Source organism: Saccostrea cucullata, unplaced genomic scaffold (genome assembly GCF_032062105.1).
Source record: "Saccostrea cucullata isolate Sc308-1 unplaced genomic scaffold, CSIRO_AGI_Scuc_v1 ctg682, whole genome shotgun sequence".
Classification (NCBI taxonomy): domain Eukaryota; kingdom Metazoa; phylum Mollusca; class Bivalvia; order Ostreida; family Ostreidae; genus Saccostrea; species Saccostrea cuccullata.
The window spans coordinates 129380-147500 of NW_026921430.1; the positions used below are offsets into that span (position 1 = coordinate 129380).

At 33.9% G+C, this 18121-nt stretch overlaps 2 protein-coding genes across 2 annotated transcripts in view; one reads left to right on the plus strand and one right to left on the minus strand.

The window, feature by feature from the left end:
• The window catches only part of LOC134259938 (uncharacterized), a 113202-nt gene extending 96345 nt beyond the window's left edge, over positions 1 to 16857 (minus strand). Inside the window, exons 1-6 of the mRNA XM_062742529.1 lie at positions 16784 to 16857; positions 14487 to 14650; positions 9760 to 9925; positions 9162 to 9235; positions 8720 to 8850; positions 675 to 1004 (exon numbers count right to left, since the gene is read on the minus strand). Of these exons, the coding sequence (XP_062598513.1) occupies positions 878 to 1004; positions 8720 to 8850; positions 9162 to 9235; positions 9760 to 9925; positions 14487 to 14650; positions 16784 to 16853 (732 nt within the window). The 5' untranslated portion in view covers positions 16854 to 16857 and the 3' untranslated portion in view covers positions 675 to 877. The remainder of the gene's footprint in view (positions 1 to 674; positions 1005 to 8719; positions 8851 to 9161; positions 9236 to 9759; positions 9926 to 14486; positions 14651 to 16783) is intronic.
• On the plus strand, positions 1544 to 4692 carry LOC134259927 (uncharacterized). The gene is made up of 3 exons (XM_062742520.1): positions 1544 to 1685; positions 2619 to 2691; positions 3555 to 4692. Exons 1-3 carry the CDS (start codon positions 1544 to 1546, stop codon positions 4690 to 4692), a joined length of 1353 nt encoding a protein of 450 aa, XP_062598504.1.
• Positions 16858 to 18121: the final 1264 nt, after the last annotated feature.

An 18121-nucleotide genomic window follows, 5' to 3' on the forward strand; every position in this document is an offset into this window, starting at 1 on the left:
AGTAGTTTTGAATTTATTCTGCATCAGATGAATACATTTAAAGTAAATTTTCATTAAAAATAATATAAAGTGGCAGTATATATTTATTCAACATACATGTAAATGAATCTTATCAAAAAATGACAATTTTGAGGTTATATTGTTTTGCAAACAATAATTATGTTTATAAAAATACTAAATGAGTAAAACAAAGGTATGACACTTTAAAATCATTCATTTTTAAAAATGTAAAAATGCATGGTATGTTTCAAAACAAAAATGAATTCTCATGCTGTTTTTAAGCCTTTCAAGCAAAACATTATCAAATATTATGAGTTACATAGAAACAAAAAAACTACATACTACAATCAAAGTAAAAAACACAACTAGATTGTACATTCACTTTCACAGAAATAAATCTATGAGAAGTATCGATAAAAGTTTCAAAGCAAGGTATTAAGTGGAATTTGGTCTATATCCACATTCATTTACATCCTTCAGTATCACAACAAAAAAAAAATCACAGAAAGAAAAGACTGTATGGAACACAATTTTATGTAGTACCAGTACACAATTGTTTTTTAAGCTTTCTACAAACTTTCCTGTCAAATTGTATCTTTCTCTGTCCTAGTTTCAAATTCAGGACACAATAGTGTTCTTTGTACCAGTCTAATCAAAGCAATTTAGCCTATAACTTTTTTTTCTGTTACATACTGTAAAACACCATTACCTTTTACCATGCTAAAATATCTGCTGTCAACAACCAGTAATCAATCCATTCCTATCAAACTTTCTTTCTCTTGAGCTGCTTCTCCTTGGCCAGGTAGTCCTCCTCAGTTAGCCTGTACCCCCAGTGTTGTAGTGTCTGTCTGACTACGGGGGATATGTTGGGGTCATTTTACCGTGCCCCGCTGCGGTAACACTTGGAGATGAGGTTGTTTTTCCACCTTCCTGTGGGTCCTGCACACCTCAGCCATCTCCCAACCTGTCGCTCATCATCAGGGGTCCTTCTTCCTTGATAGAATCTACAGAGGAAATTAGTCTGTTTAATAGCACTGGTTAGAACTTGTTCGATTAATTGATTTAAGTGTTTCTATCTGAAAAAAAACCTGCAATTTTGCCCACCTCCTCAAAAGTAGTAATTATTGTTAAAAATTCAAAATTCTTAAAAAGCAAAGGCAGAATTCTACATTTCATGCAGGGATCATATTTTGTCAAAAACTGAGAGAAGTTTGTTTATTTGTGGAAAATCATTGAATATTTTAATGGTGTGCCACTAAAACCACCTGTACAAGTCATTTCATATATACACAACTTTTTCCCGCAATTACGTCATAGTTACAGAGCGTAGCCATCACATGTCACGTGATGCATCCGCCATTACAACCGTGAAACCCGTGAGCCGTGACAGATGTATAAAGATGGAGGGGGTGAATCTTGTGCGGTATTTAACTGTTTTAACAACAGAAAAAAAATTTATTTGTGGAAGCAGTCTATCTGCAAACTTCACGGTGACATTCTCCACAAAGACTGCCCGTGCATTGTTCCATACAGCCTTCACAAGATGCCTAAAGCGGAGCCCGAGAAACTTCAATGGGAACGAGCACTGCATCGCAATGAATTGCCGAAGAATGTGTTTGTATGTTCAACACATTTTATAGATGGGCGACCAACTGCAAGAAATCCCATACCCAGTCTGAATTTAGGTTTGTTTATAACATAAAAAAGCTGCATACATAATGTTTAAAAATAGATTTGACATTGACAGCTGATTGATGTAAAGTGAAAGTAGAACGATGCTTGCAACGACGCATTCACAAACAAGGCATAATATTAATTTATTGTGCCTAACCACGTTTTGAAATAATATGTAAATGCAAGCACAAAATATAATCTATAGTATATAGTTTACATGCCTTATATTTTCTTGTTTTGATATACACACTTTTAAATTTTTAACAGGTCCAGTCCAAAGACTATTTCTACCTACGTAGCTATTAATAGCTACCTAGGTATTTAAAGCTACCAAAAGTAGCTATTTTTACCTACTTTATATAATTTCTGCATTTTGCGACCAAAAGACCAAACGGCGCAACATGATGAATACCATATTTTTTGATACGGTCACACTGATGATGAATATGACAAAATTTTGGCCAAAAAATGATTACTTCCTGATTCGGCAATTTTACATTAGTTTCTATGCAAAATTGATAATATACGAAGTTTTCATTTTTTTGCCAAATTTTTGTCATATTCATCATCAGTGTGACTGTATCAAGAAATTTTGTGCTCATCATGTTGCGCCGTTCCTGCATTTGGCCACAAAATGCAAGTAAAGCAGAAAGTAGGTAAAAATAGCTACTTTGGGTAGCTTTAAATACCTAGGTAGCTATTAATACCTACGTAGGTAGAAATAGTCTTTGGACTGGACCTGTTTAAAGCGAACTGAACTCGGGTTTCAAGAAAAAATGGTAACTACTACATAGCTTGCACAATTTATGTTTATGCACAAGATACTTAGAGTGGTAAGGTGGTCGTTTGATACAACCATACCCCCTTTATTCATCTGTTCAGTGATCTACGTACAAGTTAAATGCTGCTAGATTTTGTCTATTTAATGTCGAAAATTTTTACAGGTTATGAAGCTCCCATAAAAGTTGGTCGTCGACTTTTGAAAAGGAAGTTTGTTGCAGAACAAAGGGCGGATGGGTATGTGTGACTCCAAATAATGAAAGAGCAGAGATAAATATATATTTTGTAGTGCTGCCATTGAAAATAATTTCAGAAAATTACATATTATTTTGATATTATTTTTAGAGATACCTGACAGCAACAGATCAGTCCCCCTCCCCACTTCCAAATTTAAATAAGTTAGTGTGATAGTTACCCCGTATAATATGTGGAGATACTCGATGAGAGTGGTCATAATGGTCATTTTCGAGCGCCATCTTGTTTTGTTTTTTTTAACTTTTATTGTAAAGGAAACTTCTGCTATCACTTTCTGAAAAGATGAATCTTACGATATGCGTATTGTTGAAACTCAAGATCATTACAATCAATATATTCCTGTATCGTTACAACTCTATTTAAAAAATGAAGCTTATTTCAACTTACGTTATACGATATAACATAATTTTGGGCAGTTTACACTTTGTGAACCGTGAAGCGGTTTATAAACTTAAGCGTAAACTGCCCCAAGTTATGTTTCGCGGTGTATAAAGCATAAACTGCCCAAAGTTATGTTATATCGTATAACATAAGTTGAAATAAGCTTCATACCTTTATAATTTAATTTCAATAATGACAATGAGACAATTTTTCCTTATTTTCCTTTGGTTAAAGGCTTCAAATATTGCATATTTTAAATGTTAACGTCAAGTGGATTAATACGTTATTGACATAACTCATTGTGACGTAGGCAAGTTATGTTATACAAAATGGATAAAACCGTTTTACCAATCAAATGATATGTTACAACTAAAATTAAATTATTATCTATTAATAGAACTTGAAATTTATGATTTTGCTTTCATGTTTGTCATTTCTTGTATTATACTGTAAATCTTTTGCAGGACAGAAGTTATAAAACAACAAAAACTGGCTGCTACTGCTGCAGATGAAGTCGAAACCCTCAACAATCAAACTGAACCAAACATGACATCTTCTTCTGTGCAGACGAGTATGACAGAAAGCAGATCTGCAGGCACACAGTGGACGGATCTCACACTGTGTGAACATGAATATGCAATAACATTCCTTGCAGGATCCAGGAATTCAGGTACACAAACAAGAGTCATCAAGATGGAGGAAAAAGGTGTAAACTGCAGCACCTTACACGTACGTCTCAGTGCTGCTGACATAACTACTAACTCCTTAGCCTTGCTTTACACAGGACTGCCGTTAAAGGCTTTTAGAACTCTTTTGCGTGTTATGGAAAGTTTGAACAACCCACTGACATTTACTATGCCTGTGTCAGATCAAGTCTTACTAGTTCTTATTAAATTAAGGCTTAATTTACTGTTTGCAGATATTGCCAACAGATTTGGTATATCTGAGTCTCATGCATGCAATATTTTTAATCAAAGACTCTCTTTTATGGCTTCAAAACTTAAAAACTTAATAGTTTGGCTTCCACGTGAAACAATTAGAGCAACCATGCCAAAGGCTTTTCGTGAGAACTTTCCCAAAACTACAGTCATCATTGATTGTGCAGAAACTTTTATTCAACGAGCAAAAAACTTAAAGACCAGAGGAGAAACATATAGTCACTACAAGTCCAACAACACAGGGAAGTATTTGGTTGGTATTGCACCACATGGTCAGATTATGTTTATATCTAAGGGCTTTGGAGGAAGGTCTAGTGATAAAGCAATTGTGGAAGAATCTGGGATTTTAAATTACCTTCTTCCTGGGGATGAAATCATGGCCGATCGAGGTTTTACCATTGATGACCTACTCTTTCCTCTGAAAGTGAAACTTAACATTCCAGCTTTTACAAAAGGTAAAGACCAACTTTCAGAAGAGGATGTTACAGAGACCAGAAGAACTGCCACCGTACGGATTCACGTTGAACGGGCTATTAGACGATTAAAGGTGTTTCGCATATTGAGTCAGATAGTTCCAGTTACCTCCGTGAAGAAACTCAGTAAATACGCGGGTTGGTTAAGGCAGCACATGGATCAGAATTCGGCGAATAAACACTTTTTATAATAAGTGTAACACTAATAAATCGGAAAAGTCAAGGATAAAACTTTTACTACAATTATGCATTCTATAGACATCAATGGGACTTATACTACAGGAGGCACTTCACCACGACGTCACCACGTGACGTCTATAATTAGAAAATATGCCTTAATGAAAAAGTTAAAAGTTTAACACTACCCCGGGGATAATTAGTTCCAATTTATATTAATAGTTATGTAAAAACATCTCTGTACCATGAAAAGTGCTGCTAGAATCCTACTGTCCTCTTATAGAAATAATTATTCATCAATTTCGGACGAAACCTTCCCAAAATTTTTACATTTTGTTCATAACATCGAAAAAAATGCATCAATTCCCGTAAACCACACGATTCTAGCAGCACTTTCCAAAAACAAAAGAATAAGAACTTTAGATAGAAACAAAAATTAAGTTTCAAGGTATGCGGCGTAGTGTTGAACTTTTGCATCTTTTTTGTTACAAACGACAGAGGAAAGGCTGATTGGCAAGTAAACACCCTCCCTGCTTTAATTTTACGAAGAAATTGCAGAATTATATTACCATACCTTATTCATACGCTTTATTCCCACAAGAATCACACATGATATTCATTCTAAATGCTTTTTAAACTCCGATTTCTTGTGTTTGTTTACATCAATTCTCGTTAGTTTTCACTTTCACTCTGCTAATGCATGATCAACAGTTATGACGTCACGGGTTTGGTATGTAACCCCTGTGATAACTACAGAGGCCCAGGAACGACAAAATTCCGTTGATATTATTCCTCTGCATATTTTGGTTCATTTTTACGACCTCAAATCAATCTTAGATATCGATTTTAAGAAATTGTTACCTCTAAATATCACGTCATATAGCTTATTATGACGTCATATCATATAGGCAAGTTGAATATTTGGTTGTAACCTTAACCTACCTGCGTACTTGATTATTTGTCCTGCATTGGTTAACTTAAGATCTGACCTTATCAAAGATGATGATGAGTAAATAATGATTATGGTGAAATTATGAAATTCAGCTTTCACCTCCTGGGTTGGGACGATACATTGATATATACTATTATCTAAGATACGGTTTAGAATACATGCATTAAAGTATCAGATGGAAACATTTCACAAACAACCTTTTGAAATTTTTTTTTTGTAAACTCAACTTGGTTACAGACTTTCATTAATCAATATCAATGTACATGACTTTTTAAAAATGAATCTTTAGTAAGTGTTCTTGATAAACTACACTACTATTTGTAATCAACTTGTGTATAGACATTTGGCAATATGTACAATTTATATTGTTTTTGTAAATTTCTAGTCAAAGAAATTTATGAACATCAAATATTGATTTCAAAGCCCATGATTTGATGTAGAAAAATTTGTCCATTTAAAGTAAAAATAAAATGAAATAAAATATAAAGTTTTTTAATTGGCTACATATTTCTTATTAATTATATTATCAAGATCTGTATTGTATCATGTAGCATGTATTTAGATATGTAACATTATCATGTTGTATTCAAGATCTATGTATTGTCCCACCCCTATACACAACTGCAAGCAGTTTATACCTGTCAATTTTGTTTTGTCCCACCCCTATACACTACTGCAATCAGTTTATACCTGTCAATTTTGTTTATATTATCTTTGCATCAGCAGGTTGCATTAGGATATTATTTTATAATAACATTATGTTTTCACATTATTATAATATTTGTCAGTGTAACTTGCACTAATATTTGTTAAAAAGATACTGTGTTTGGGCATATATCATTTGTATAAAGGTAAAAACCATTCTGACTGATTTCTTAAATTATTACGCATAACATGGGAGTGAGTCCAAAAGTTTTATGTCTGATAAGAAATCTAAATTCACTTATTTTCCAATCAATGGTTTGCCAAGATTTTAATATGTTAATTCAATTTTGATCACAGTACAAGTATTTTTTCCACAGAAAAAAAAAACAAATTTCTTTTGTTCATTTAAAAAAAAAACATTTGAAACTCCATTTATGTGAAGTTAAGTACCGGTTATGGGTACATTCATGCACACTTAAGTCTTTACATGTCGGTCAACAGATACTGTTTAGGCTTCTTGACCTCCACACTTCTACTAACTATTTGAATTTACTTTTTTATCAGACATTGATTTTTTGATGTGGCACCAAGCTTTAAAAAAAAATGTGAACATATTATACACATGTATTAAGTAATAAATGATTACCTCAGAATGAAAAGATATTTGATTTTTGTGTTAGAAACAAGTTTTATTTGAATCAGTTTGAAAATTTTTCATATTTTTTACTAATCTTAATCTGCCAGATTCAAAGTCATCAACTACTCTGGATAAAAGTTTGTTGAAGTAAAATAAACGTAGCCTTGAAATTGATGATTGACAGAACTGTTGGTTATGTTGTACATCAATGATCTTGTATTCATTAGCTGTCCATATAACAAGTTTGCACAATTCTAGATGTGTAACATGCAAAGTCAATTGTATCTGAAGATAATATCCTCGTGAACTGCTCTGCTTTAGGGACAAAGAATCATTTTGCAATGATTTTACAATGTCATATTTACCAGCTGTAAATAAACTGTCAAGGGTCTGGTCATTTTGTAGTATTGGGCATTTTACTTCTAAAAGACATTGTTTGCCATCATCTTCAGTAATTATTCCGTCGGGGGAAACACTGAGCCAGGGCTCTTCACCTGAAACGATGGTCCCTGCATCTTCTATTTGTATTCCAGCCAAACGCAGTTGTTGTTTTGCAAGCTTTTCACCAATCTGTCCATGTTTTGTGAATTTATTGCCTTTAAAGGAAGGATATAAATGCTCTCTAATGAAGTTATCACTATTTGTAGTGTCACGGATTGGAACTTTGTGAGCAGTGATGCCTGTTATTCTAATTTTTCTACTGTTATGCCACAGTTCTGATTGACTTTGTGAAATAGTTGTATGAGATAAGGACTTGATTTGAGATTCAGTAAGTTTTATATACTTGTTAAAAAATTGGCAACACTTTTTACATGTAAGTTCTGCAGAGTGTTCAGTATGAGGTTCAGATGAAGGTTTGAATTGAAGAGTATCCACTTTAGCTTGCACAGATTTTTTTAAGAGAGAATTTTCTACTGAGAACAATTCCTGAAGTTCACTGTTTTGTACAAAATATTTAAAGGATTGATGGGATACAAACATGGGGAATATTGATTTTGTGTTTTGTGGTTTTTCATCATTATTGTTAATGTCACTACTACTGTATCTAGGTTTCTTAAAATCCATCTCCTCAAGAATACCTGGTTCCAGGTTTCTCGTTGAACCCTTGTTCCATTGCATTTGTTCATCGGTACAGGATTTGCCTGTTAGTCCTGACCTCACAGCATATTCAATTTTCCATAGCACAGCACCGACATGACTACACGTTTTACTATTCCCTGCCATACATGAACAACCAGCACTAAAAATCGTGCCAACCATGTCACATATAATCCAAGCATTATGAAACTCCCGAGTTGACTTTTTGTGAGGGGCGTACTTCAGATTTTAAAACAACTGTTGTTTTGTTAATAACAAAATGTAGAATTTTCCCTACAGAACCACTTTTAAAATAATTGAAACTGTCCAAAGATTTGTAGTTTTTCATCCCTTGGCCATCACACGCCTTACTCAAAATTAAATAATTGTAAATATCACCATACTCAACTTGGGGCCACTCCCGCATATCGTCCTTCCATTCTTGCGGTTTGACATCTTTTGGCGAGGAAATAATTCGATCTTTACAATTTTCACATTGATATTGATTCATATTTAAGGCAAACGAAAGAATTTACAAGATTTTCATATATTAAATGTTGTTTGTGCGCTAATATTTACAGTTGAACAGTACGTACTTTCGCCGACACCGGTGTGTTGTTGCTACGGAGTTTGTTTATGCAGCGTCACGGATGCAATGGCGGCTGCTTTCTGCGACCCCTACCGGGATGAAATTTTACTAAGGGAAATAACTGAAAAAAGTTGTGTATACCTGCAGAACCACTGGAACCAGCCGTAGGGGTCCTGTTTGTGGATCCACCCACTCTCCTCCCACATCTCCAGGCTCCCTCCACACTTCACCTTGTATGTATTTACTGACTCATTGTAAGATGAAGAGGTTACCTGTCAAATAAGATACCAATTACTTAATAATGACTTATAAAAGAGTTTACCGACATTATTCAATTTATAAATCAATGAAAGCAATCACAGTGATACATAGTGCAAATACCTGTATGCACAACATCAAAACATTGTTCTTTCTCTGTATTTGATAGACGTCAATAACAAAATAACTGATTTTCCAACATGTCTAAGCCTTTTCATTTTAATTTTCCAGGATCAACTTTTGAATGTTAAATTTATAAAAAATAATTCCTAATGACGAGATAGTACTATAATTACAAGAATATCAGTGGTTTGTATTTATTTACCTGCTTTTTGATGATAAGACCCTCAGTCCAGTTTGTTGGGAGTTCTTTGAAGGCTTCATCTTTATACTGTTTACCTAAAGAAAGACAAAGTCAAGTCATGGACCTGCATGTTTCTAGCGGACTTTTGCTCAGTTTTGTTGCCATTCCTTCTTGTAAAGAGTGTTTTAAGTCTCAGTGTGACAAAATCACAGTTTAATTATTTTTTTCTTTCCATCACTAGCAATTATGCATTATGGCAATTTTATGGCACCAAATCAAACTGGTTCAAGATAGATTATTGGGTACATTTTTATCACCTTGAATCAAAGAATCTGAAGAGAATCTGAGAGCTGTGTCTGTTCAAACGTATTTTGATGACCTATCATTTTAGTCTAGACTACTGTCTAGATGCAATTTACTTTTCCCAAATAAATTTTCATTTACAAAGCCAAACTTTTATAATTTACATGTACATGTATTATAGAACGCAGCTTTTTTTTTTCTTTACAAGTAGAATGCAGCTTCTAGATTGTAATACTTTGTTCAGGTTTAACATTATCGATATGTTTCTTGTGATATTATTTTCACGATATTAAACAAAACTTAAATTAGTTATCACCTGTAACAGATGATTTGATTGGACGGAAGTAAGTTCCGCCAAAACTGCCAGCCTGCAGAACTTCTTTGGGTGTCATATTTGGACGGAATTCTGGGAAATCATGAAAAACGAGTTCTCCTTTCTTGTTCCGTGTAGGCTCCTTTGCTGTGTATTTAATTTCTCCTGTCTATTGATAAAAAAAATAATTTATTTAATTAATATATCTATATAGTAAAAATTAAAATGTCTTTTTTTCCGATCATAATAAAATAAGACAATATGTTGCTGACCATGGTTTTAAGATTAGAATGTTGTACAGTACATATTGCCCACTTATTTAATGATAGTAGCATACTGTAACATGGTGCACAAGAGAAATATGAAACTGCATTTATGTGATGTATTCTATGTACTCATTTACCAGACAATACAGGTAACTCTCGATACCTCGAAGTCTAAGGGACTGAGGAAAAACTTCGAGAGATCAAGAGTTCGAGTTTTCAAGTGTCCGGAATTTTCCGGGTTTGTTTGGCAGGTTTTAAAATTAGTCTTACCGGATATAATGATTTTCATGCAGTGCTAACTTTTCACACGTGGTTTTCATAAAACAGCGATATGATTTCGACTTTTAGATGAATATTTATTAATCTGAGTAAAGCTAAAATTGTACATCGTCATTTTATGTTTTTTTTTATTCTTTATAAAACGGACATCATACTACGCATTTTACAGCGCCGTGTGGTACATATCATTTTAATTTTTCCAAACACGTGCATTAAACAAAGTTCTGTATTACAGTAAGTATTTGTCCAACAATAGTCGTCATATTGACACTGAGGCTGTTTCTGGATTTTCAAATTTCATTAAACTTTGACACTGACTCGAAATAAAAACTAAATTTACTAAGCGTTTCGTCTTGTAATCTGCAATTACAATTTCCAGACCTGTTTACCCATAACGCTGTCTCTCAGTATTTTTTATTAGATTTGTCCGTGAGATTTGGCATTTGCCAGTAAGATTTCACTTTCCATCAATTTTACATATTATTAAAAGAGAAAAGCTTCTTTTCTGATTACAAAAACATGGTTTAACAACAAAGTCTTTGTTATTTCATAATACCACAGGGTTTTGGCAACCTAACATCGCTCATGTGTTTGAATCTTTTTTTAGCTCTAGTGGTGAGAGACCAGAAGAGCTTATGCGATAGTAAGGTGTCCGTCCGTCTGTCTGTAAACATTTTTTCAAAACGCTACTCCTCCTACAGTTTTGGTCCGATTCCAATATTACTTGGAATACAAGTAGACTACACTAAGATACATAAAATGGTGCATCGGATTTTGATTTCGATGAACGGTGTTGCCATGGTTACTAAAAATAGAATTTTCTGTGACATTCATTTCAAACGCTACTCCTCCTACAGTTTTGGTCTGATTTCAATATTACATGGCACACAAGTAGACTACACTAAGATACATAAAATAGTTCATCGGTTTTTTATTTCAATGAACTGAGTTGCCATGGTTACTAAAAATAGAATTTTCTGTGAAATTCCTTTAAAATGCTACTCCTTGTACAGTTTTGGTCTGTTTTAAATATAACTTGCGTACAAGTAGACTACACTAAGATACATAAAATAGTGCATCGGTTTCCGATTTCGATGAACGTGTTGCCATGGTAACTAAAAATAGAATTTTCTGTGAAATTCCTTTAAAACGCTACTCCTCCTACAGTTTTGGTCTGATTTCAATATTACTCGGCATACAAGTAGACTATACTAAGATACATAAAATAGGGCATTGGATTTTGATTTCGATGAACAGTTTTGACATGGTTACTAAAAATAGAATTTTCTATGAAATTCCTTTAAAACGCTTTTCCTTGTACCGTTTTGATCTGATTTTTAAATCACTTGGCACACAAGTAGACTACACTTAGGTACATTAAACTGTGCATTGGTTTCCGATTTTGATGAATGGTATTGCCATGGTTACTAAAAATAGAATTTTCTGTGACATTCCTTTAAAACGCTACTCCTTCTACAGTTTTGGTCTGATGGCAATGGCTCCTTTTCTCATCCTTTGTTATATGTACAAACCAGTAGAGCTACAGTCTCAACAGAGACTTCTGGTCTTATTTAGCGATAAATAGAGTAAAACTAAGACAGATCATAACAAAAACTAACTGTTAAATTCCAAACTAACATATTTCCGATTTCCGTATTTTCATAATGGCAAAACGTGAGATGTATTTTAGACTAAAAATCCGTACAAAATACAGTGAAATCGTAACAGTATACAGGTCTGAATTTCTCAGTGACACTGCGTTTTAAAATTATCCTAATGCAGTCGATGATACTTATTTTAAAAGCATATAGGCAACAGAAGATTTATTATAAATTAATTATCACCTTGCAGTATAAGTGTCACCTGAATAAACATCCCGTTTTACGAGACCCACGTCTTCTGCCTGGGGCCATTAAATGTCCAGGTAAAGTTGCTAATTATGTAACTTGTAAACACATAGCCACTTCGAGGAATCGAGGGTAAATTTCAATAGAATATGCATAGCGGGACTGCATTTTGACTTCGAGGGATTACGGGTTTCGAGAGATCAAGAGTTCGAGAAATCAAGAATAAATTTGCTTAGTTATATAGGGAAAAAAATCAGGACTGGAGACTCACTTCGAGCAATCAAGAACTTCGAGTCATCAAGAGTTACCTGTATTTAAAATATGTAATGGGAAGAAACACAGAGAAACTTTTTCTTTTAATTTCTTGTTTTCAAAAATACCATACAAAGAATTTATTATTTAAATTACTAAAATAAAATATATACATTTGTGGTATCTTTCCAGTTTCCACTATATAAACATACAGAGAGAAAATATCTTCAATTCTGTATGAAGTTTGTCGGAGGTCAGAGGTCAATGCATGGCCGAATCACACGGCGCAATAATATATACCAGTACATAAGTTATAAAATTAGGCCTACGTGCTCTACTTCCTTTTCATGTACAAAAAAATGAACAAAATAAGCAAGTAAAATGATTAATTTTTTATTTACAATGTAAACAAGTATTTCTTACATTTTTTGGCTATCAATTCAACCTGTGTACATAGAGAAAACTAGCTTTTAACTTTGTTGACATTTTTCTTGAACACTTTTGTCGGCTGCACGGTCCCTAACGTTAATCCTTATTTTTGGTTAAATTTTCATGATAAATTATCATTCTATCTTTAAATTCTACTCACGATAAATGTGTAAATCTGTTGGAAAATATCGTTGCAATCATGCCATGAACAACTGCCAAACACCTGCACCTTGGCATTTTCGTAGTTCAATGCAAAGCTGCCGCCAGTGTCTCCGTGTTTATTAGTGTTTTACGATAAGAATGTCTTTAGTAACTAAAACCGTAGACTATTTTTCGCAGTTATGATAAGGCTGTCCGAAGGCTTAAAATGTCTTAAAAATATACATTTTATTTTGAGCTAGACTTTAATTTCAATATGTGATCCTTGTTTGAAATTGCAGTCAACTTGAGATAACAGTATAATCAGGTATTATAATAAAGCTTTTCTGTGATGTCAGATGACTGTGTTGATCACGTGACGGACATTTTTGATATTCTTAAATGTTGCACAAAAATCGCTTCGGCACAAGTGCAAAACAAAATTATTGTGCAAAGTTTGTTACATAGATCAATTCATCATGATTCCTGGTACATTAAAAGAGCTGGGGGCAGGTTTAATTTTTACCTCTTAAGAAAATATTTTACGATAAATTAAAATTACCAACGTAAGAAGGGGTATTTTCCACTATCTATCGCGATTTCTACAAAAAACGGATAAACTGCATACGATCCCCCAGCAAAATTCAGTTAGAAAACATACTTCTCTTTTGGATTCATGTGGAATATCTTCAATTTATCCTTGTCTTTTACTTGTGCCAATCCAATATAAACACGATTCATAAATTCTAACTCTGTCTACGAAAGTGTAAGGGGAGCGTTTCAAACATATTTTTTTTGCTATTGCTTGAATATGTGCATATATTGGAATAGAATAGAATAGGAATAGAAATATTTTTTTATATTTTACGGGCAGCCTTATCCTAGCTGCGTTGATCAAATTGCAAATTAACTGGCTCGGACAAGTGTCTCAATCCATCGGATCCATCCATCCCTTTCCGACGACCGAAATTCCTCCAACTTTTTATCATCAAACTTCGGACGTATTTCTTGTGTCTTTTCAGCATCCATTATCAATTTTCACGAATAAAAATATTCCCAGACAACAATCTGTTCACTATAACTGATCACAAGTAGCCTTCACAAAATATCCCCTTCGAAATAGATTCCTTAGCCCAATGAATTCGAAGCGTAACCGCCATGCAAGCCGATTTACACCTTGCGTCATTTTTCAAAATCTACGACGGACAGTTAGTGCAATAATTTAAATTCAAAAATATGAAATTGTCTGTCTCAAATGTATATATAAGTAATAGGCCTTCTCAGAAGATTTGATCACGTACCGACCCACTTCAATTCCCATTGAAGTTTATAAACTTTTTATTTATTTCTTAATTAATAATAAGATTTTGCTTTGATATCATACATGTCAGTAATTGTAAATTAGGAAAAAATATTCTACTTTAGCTTTACACTACTTGACTGAATATTACATGTATGGCAAAACAGACTCATGCGAACAGGTAGATAGGACAAGCAGGCCTGATACCACACTACTTACAGTTTCTTTGTTTGTTGCTGGGTCCACTAGTTTGGGGTAGGATTTTTTCTGCTTGTTGCCTTTAGTGTCTTCTTCATCATCTGCTATTGACTTGTTTTTCTTGGAGACTTTAGTCTGTGACTTCCCATCATCTGAGGATGCCTTTCTTTTGGGCATGTTTACTGCTTTATTAACAAAAGGGATTGTAAGAAATATTATCATATCACAGACAAATATAATAGATATTAAATATACAAATATAAAATATAATAGATGTCATAGGGACTCTCTCTCGCTGAGATTTACTCATTTAGAACAAAAATGAAAATACCAAACTAGTTCCTGATTACCTGATTATACATGTTTATCATCACATGGATGCATGAGCAAAAGTAAATTAACTGAAAGACATACAAAGATCATAGCGTGTTGATAACAATCGGCAATCCTCGGCTGACTCCGCTACGCGCCATTCAAACCTCGGATGTGATTAGTGGAGGAATACGCACCAGATCCTTACATTTCTCCGACGGAAACTGCCTTATCACTCACTTCATATTTCGCTCTGCATAACGTTCTTTGAAAATGTTTCTTAATTTGTGCAATTCTTTATCGTAAACATGTTTTGATTACAATCTCCTGTAAGTAGGCTTTAGAAGCAAGAACAAACAGTTGAGTGTGCCAAAAAATAACCCAGATTTCAAATGTAAGACATTTGAAAGAAATTCAAAAAAGATCACATGACTAAATCAGCAAGATGGTAGATCACCGTTGACGTCCGAGGTTATGTGCGAGGTGCGAGTCATCCGAGTGTGTTGATAAGGTACTGTAACAGGTTGGGCACAGTTCCTTTTTTGGGGAAGTATTACTACAAAAGGGAACTATTACTCTTTTCAGTAATAAAAATATTACTCAATTGGGGAATTTTTGTCACATTTTTTAAATAATGCCTCTCATCCATTTATCGAATAAAAAGTGCATAAAAAATACAGTGTGATGTGTTTTATCTTTTTCAAACAAACCTTGCTGACTGAAAAATTCGGACCTCCATTGCTGCAGACAAGGGTAAGATGAGATTTAATAATTTTCCCTGTTGATAATGGTACCAAAAGTATGGAATCTAATAAGGACAATCATTCCAAGACAATTTTAAAAGAATATTGTTTGAAATTTAATATTTCAAATAAGTATTTTCATCTGTAAAAGAAGCAATGATATTTAAAATTATGATTACGATTTCATTTAAAGAAATACCGGTCACGATAGCCTAGTGGTAGAGCGTTCGCTTCGTGATCGGGAGGCCCGGGTTCGATTCTCGATCGCGGCGCCGCGTCATACCTAAAACGTAAACAAAGGTAGTGACTGTTCCTTCGCCAAGCGCTCGGCACTAGAAGTGAAAGTCACGGGTCTTTCGGATATGACCTTAAAAACGTAGGTCCCGTGTCACGGTAGGCGTTGGCACGATAAAGAACCCTCACTGCTCAATGGCCCTGAGTGCCGAGTATAGGTCTAAATTTGAAGCCCTTCACCGGCATAGGTGACGTCTCCATATGAGTGAAAAATTCTCAAGAGGGACGTTAAACAATATACAATCAATCAATCATTTAAAGAAATAGTAAAAAATTAAATTAGAATGAATAATCTCATGAACGAGTTAGCAAGTGCTGAACGTATCCATTATCACAATTTTAACACAGGTAAGCTACCGTAAGAAATCTATATCATAGAAATAATTCATCACTCTTTTTCAGCTTTTTGCAGCAGTAAATATTGCAGTTTTGAGCACACTTGCATTTAATAGACAATAAATATTTAGGGGATGTGAAAATATTCTTGCACTTTATCTTTTATTCAAAACAAACACAAGAATAAAGGCTACAGGAGTGAAAATTCCCGAATTCAGTAATGTTTTTATTACTGAAAAGAGTAATAGTTCCCTTTTACAGTAATACTTCCCCGAAAAAGGAACTGTGCCCAACCTGTGTAATGATATTGGGTGTGCTTGATTGTAAAGTCAGATTTCGATTCTGAGAGTTCCAAAAATTCTATCAATCATGTAAAACTCGAATTGGAATTAATTCACAATATGGCTGTAGCTCAACAAATAAAGAATTTCTTCTTATTAAATGATTTATTGAAAATTCAAGCTACCAATCAAGCAAGCCCATTATGTAACGATAGCTGTGTAAGAAGCCACACAAAGTGCAAAAGTTAAAATATAAATTGCTTCTTTATTGAATATTTTATTTATGGGATGTTTCCTCAACAATATATATAAATAACACCCTTTCAACATAAAAATCCTACATTATAATTACCTGTAAAACTTTGAACTGGGCCTTGAATGTTTAGAAGAACGCTCTGGAGACTCAAAAATCCCGGTTGCATAAGCACAAGAAGTGACAAACAATCGGCAATCCTCGGCTGACTCCGCTACGCTCCATTCAAACCTCGGATGTGATAAGTGGAGGAATACGTAACAGATCGCTACATTTCTTCGCCGGAAACTACCTTGTCACTCATTTCATATTTCGATCTGCCTAAAGGTCTTAGAAAAGGTTTCTTTATTAGTGTAATTCCTCGTGTTAATTACAACCAAATGTTAGTATTCTTTGAAAGCAAGAACACAGTGTTGGGCGTGCATCAAAGAAACTCGGATTTCAAAAGTATAATATTTGAATGAAATTCAAATAAGATCACATGACTAAATCAGCAAGATGGAAGATCACCTTTGACGTCCGAGGTTATGTGCGAGGTACAAGTCATCCGAGGAACTCCGATTGAGTGACAAAGGCATAAGAATTGAAGGGCCGTTCTCGAGAAAATGATTAATTCCGGAATTCCGTGCGTCAAAACCGTATGATCAGTGTGAAAACAATTTTCTTTGTATAATATGAAAACAATACAGGTATAAACAAGTCAATTGATTTATTAGCAGAATGTTTATGAAGTTACGTAAGAGGTACATGTACCATTAATACTTTATAAAATAAAAAAAAAATTATAGAAGGTTAGGTTCATCTATTCGAAGTCACTATATATTTCATGCCAAGAAAACCTTAGCATTCTCTCCGTATAGCAAACTCAATAAAAGCCGAATTAACATTAATCTGTGATTCTTCCCCTGGGAGCCGTGCGGAAGCAATTAATGTCTGCAGTTTTGAGGGAGGGATCTTAAAATTTACTGGGTTAGAATTATAGGTAGAATATTAGTTATTTAGAAGCCTTTGCCCCCCCCCCATTGTCTTTTTTCGGATGGGGGGGGATGAAAATAATTATAGTAAAGTAATTCTTTAATAAAATAAGCTCCTTTCAATTTTTTTACGTAATTCAATTTCAAAATATTTTTTCTCAGTACAAATAAATTGACACCGGGTAGTTGTGGAAGTACCGCGTCGAAATATAGATAAAAGAGTACCAAATTTCCGGAATTTTACATCATTTCCTGGTTGAACAAGATGGAGACGAGTACTGAATGGGTAGACGTTACCCGATTGCCTATGTGTATATTTTCATTTTAAAGTGAATATTTTCTTTTGATTGTTTTTTTCTTATTTTTTTCAGTCCAATATTTGTTTTAAAATAAACGTATTTTGTAAATAAAGATATCTGACAGTAACTTTTTAGGGTATTTGTACTACTTCCTGGAGTAGAAG

What these genes read in the sequence shown, in the direction of transcription:
- LOC134259927 (XM_062742520.1), top strand. Translation starts at nt 1,544, where the DNA reads ATGCCTAAAGCGGAGCCCGAGAAACTTCAATGGGAACGAGCACTGCAT. An exon ending in CATACCCAGTCTGAATTTAG is followed by an intron (nt 1,686 to 2,618) that starts GTTTGTTTATAA and finishes AAATTTTTACAG; the next exon opens with GTTATGAAGCTCCCATAAAA. An exon ending in GCAGAACAAAGGGCGGATGG is followed by an intron (nt 2,692 to 3,554) that starts GTATGTGTGACT and finishes AATCTTTTGCAG; the next exon opens with GACAGAAGTTATAAAACAAC.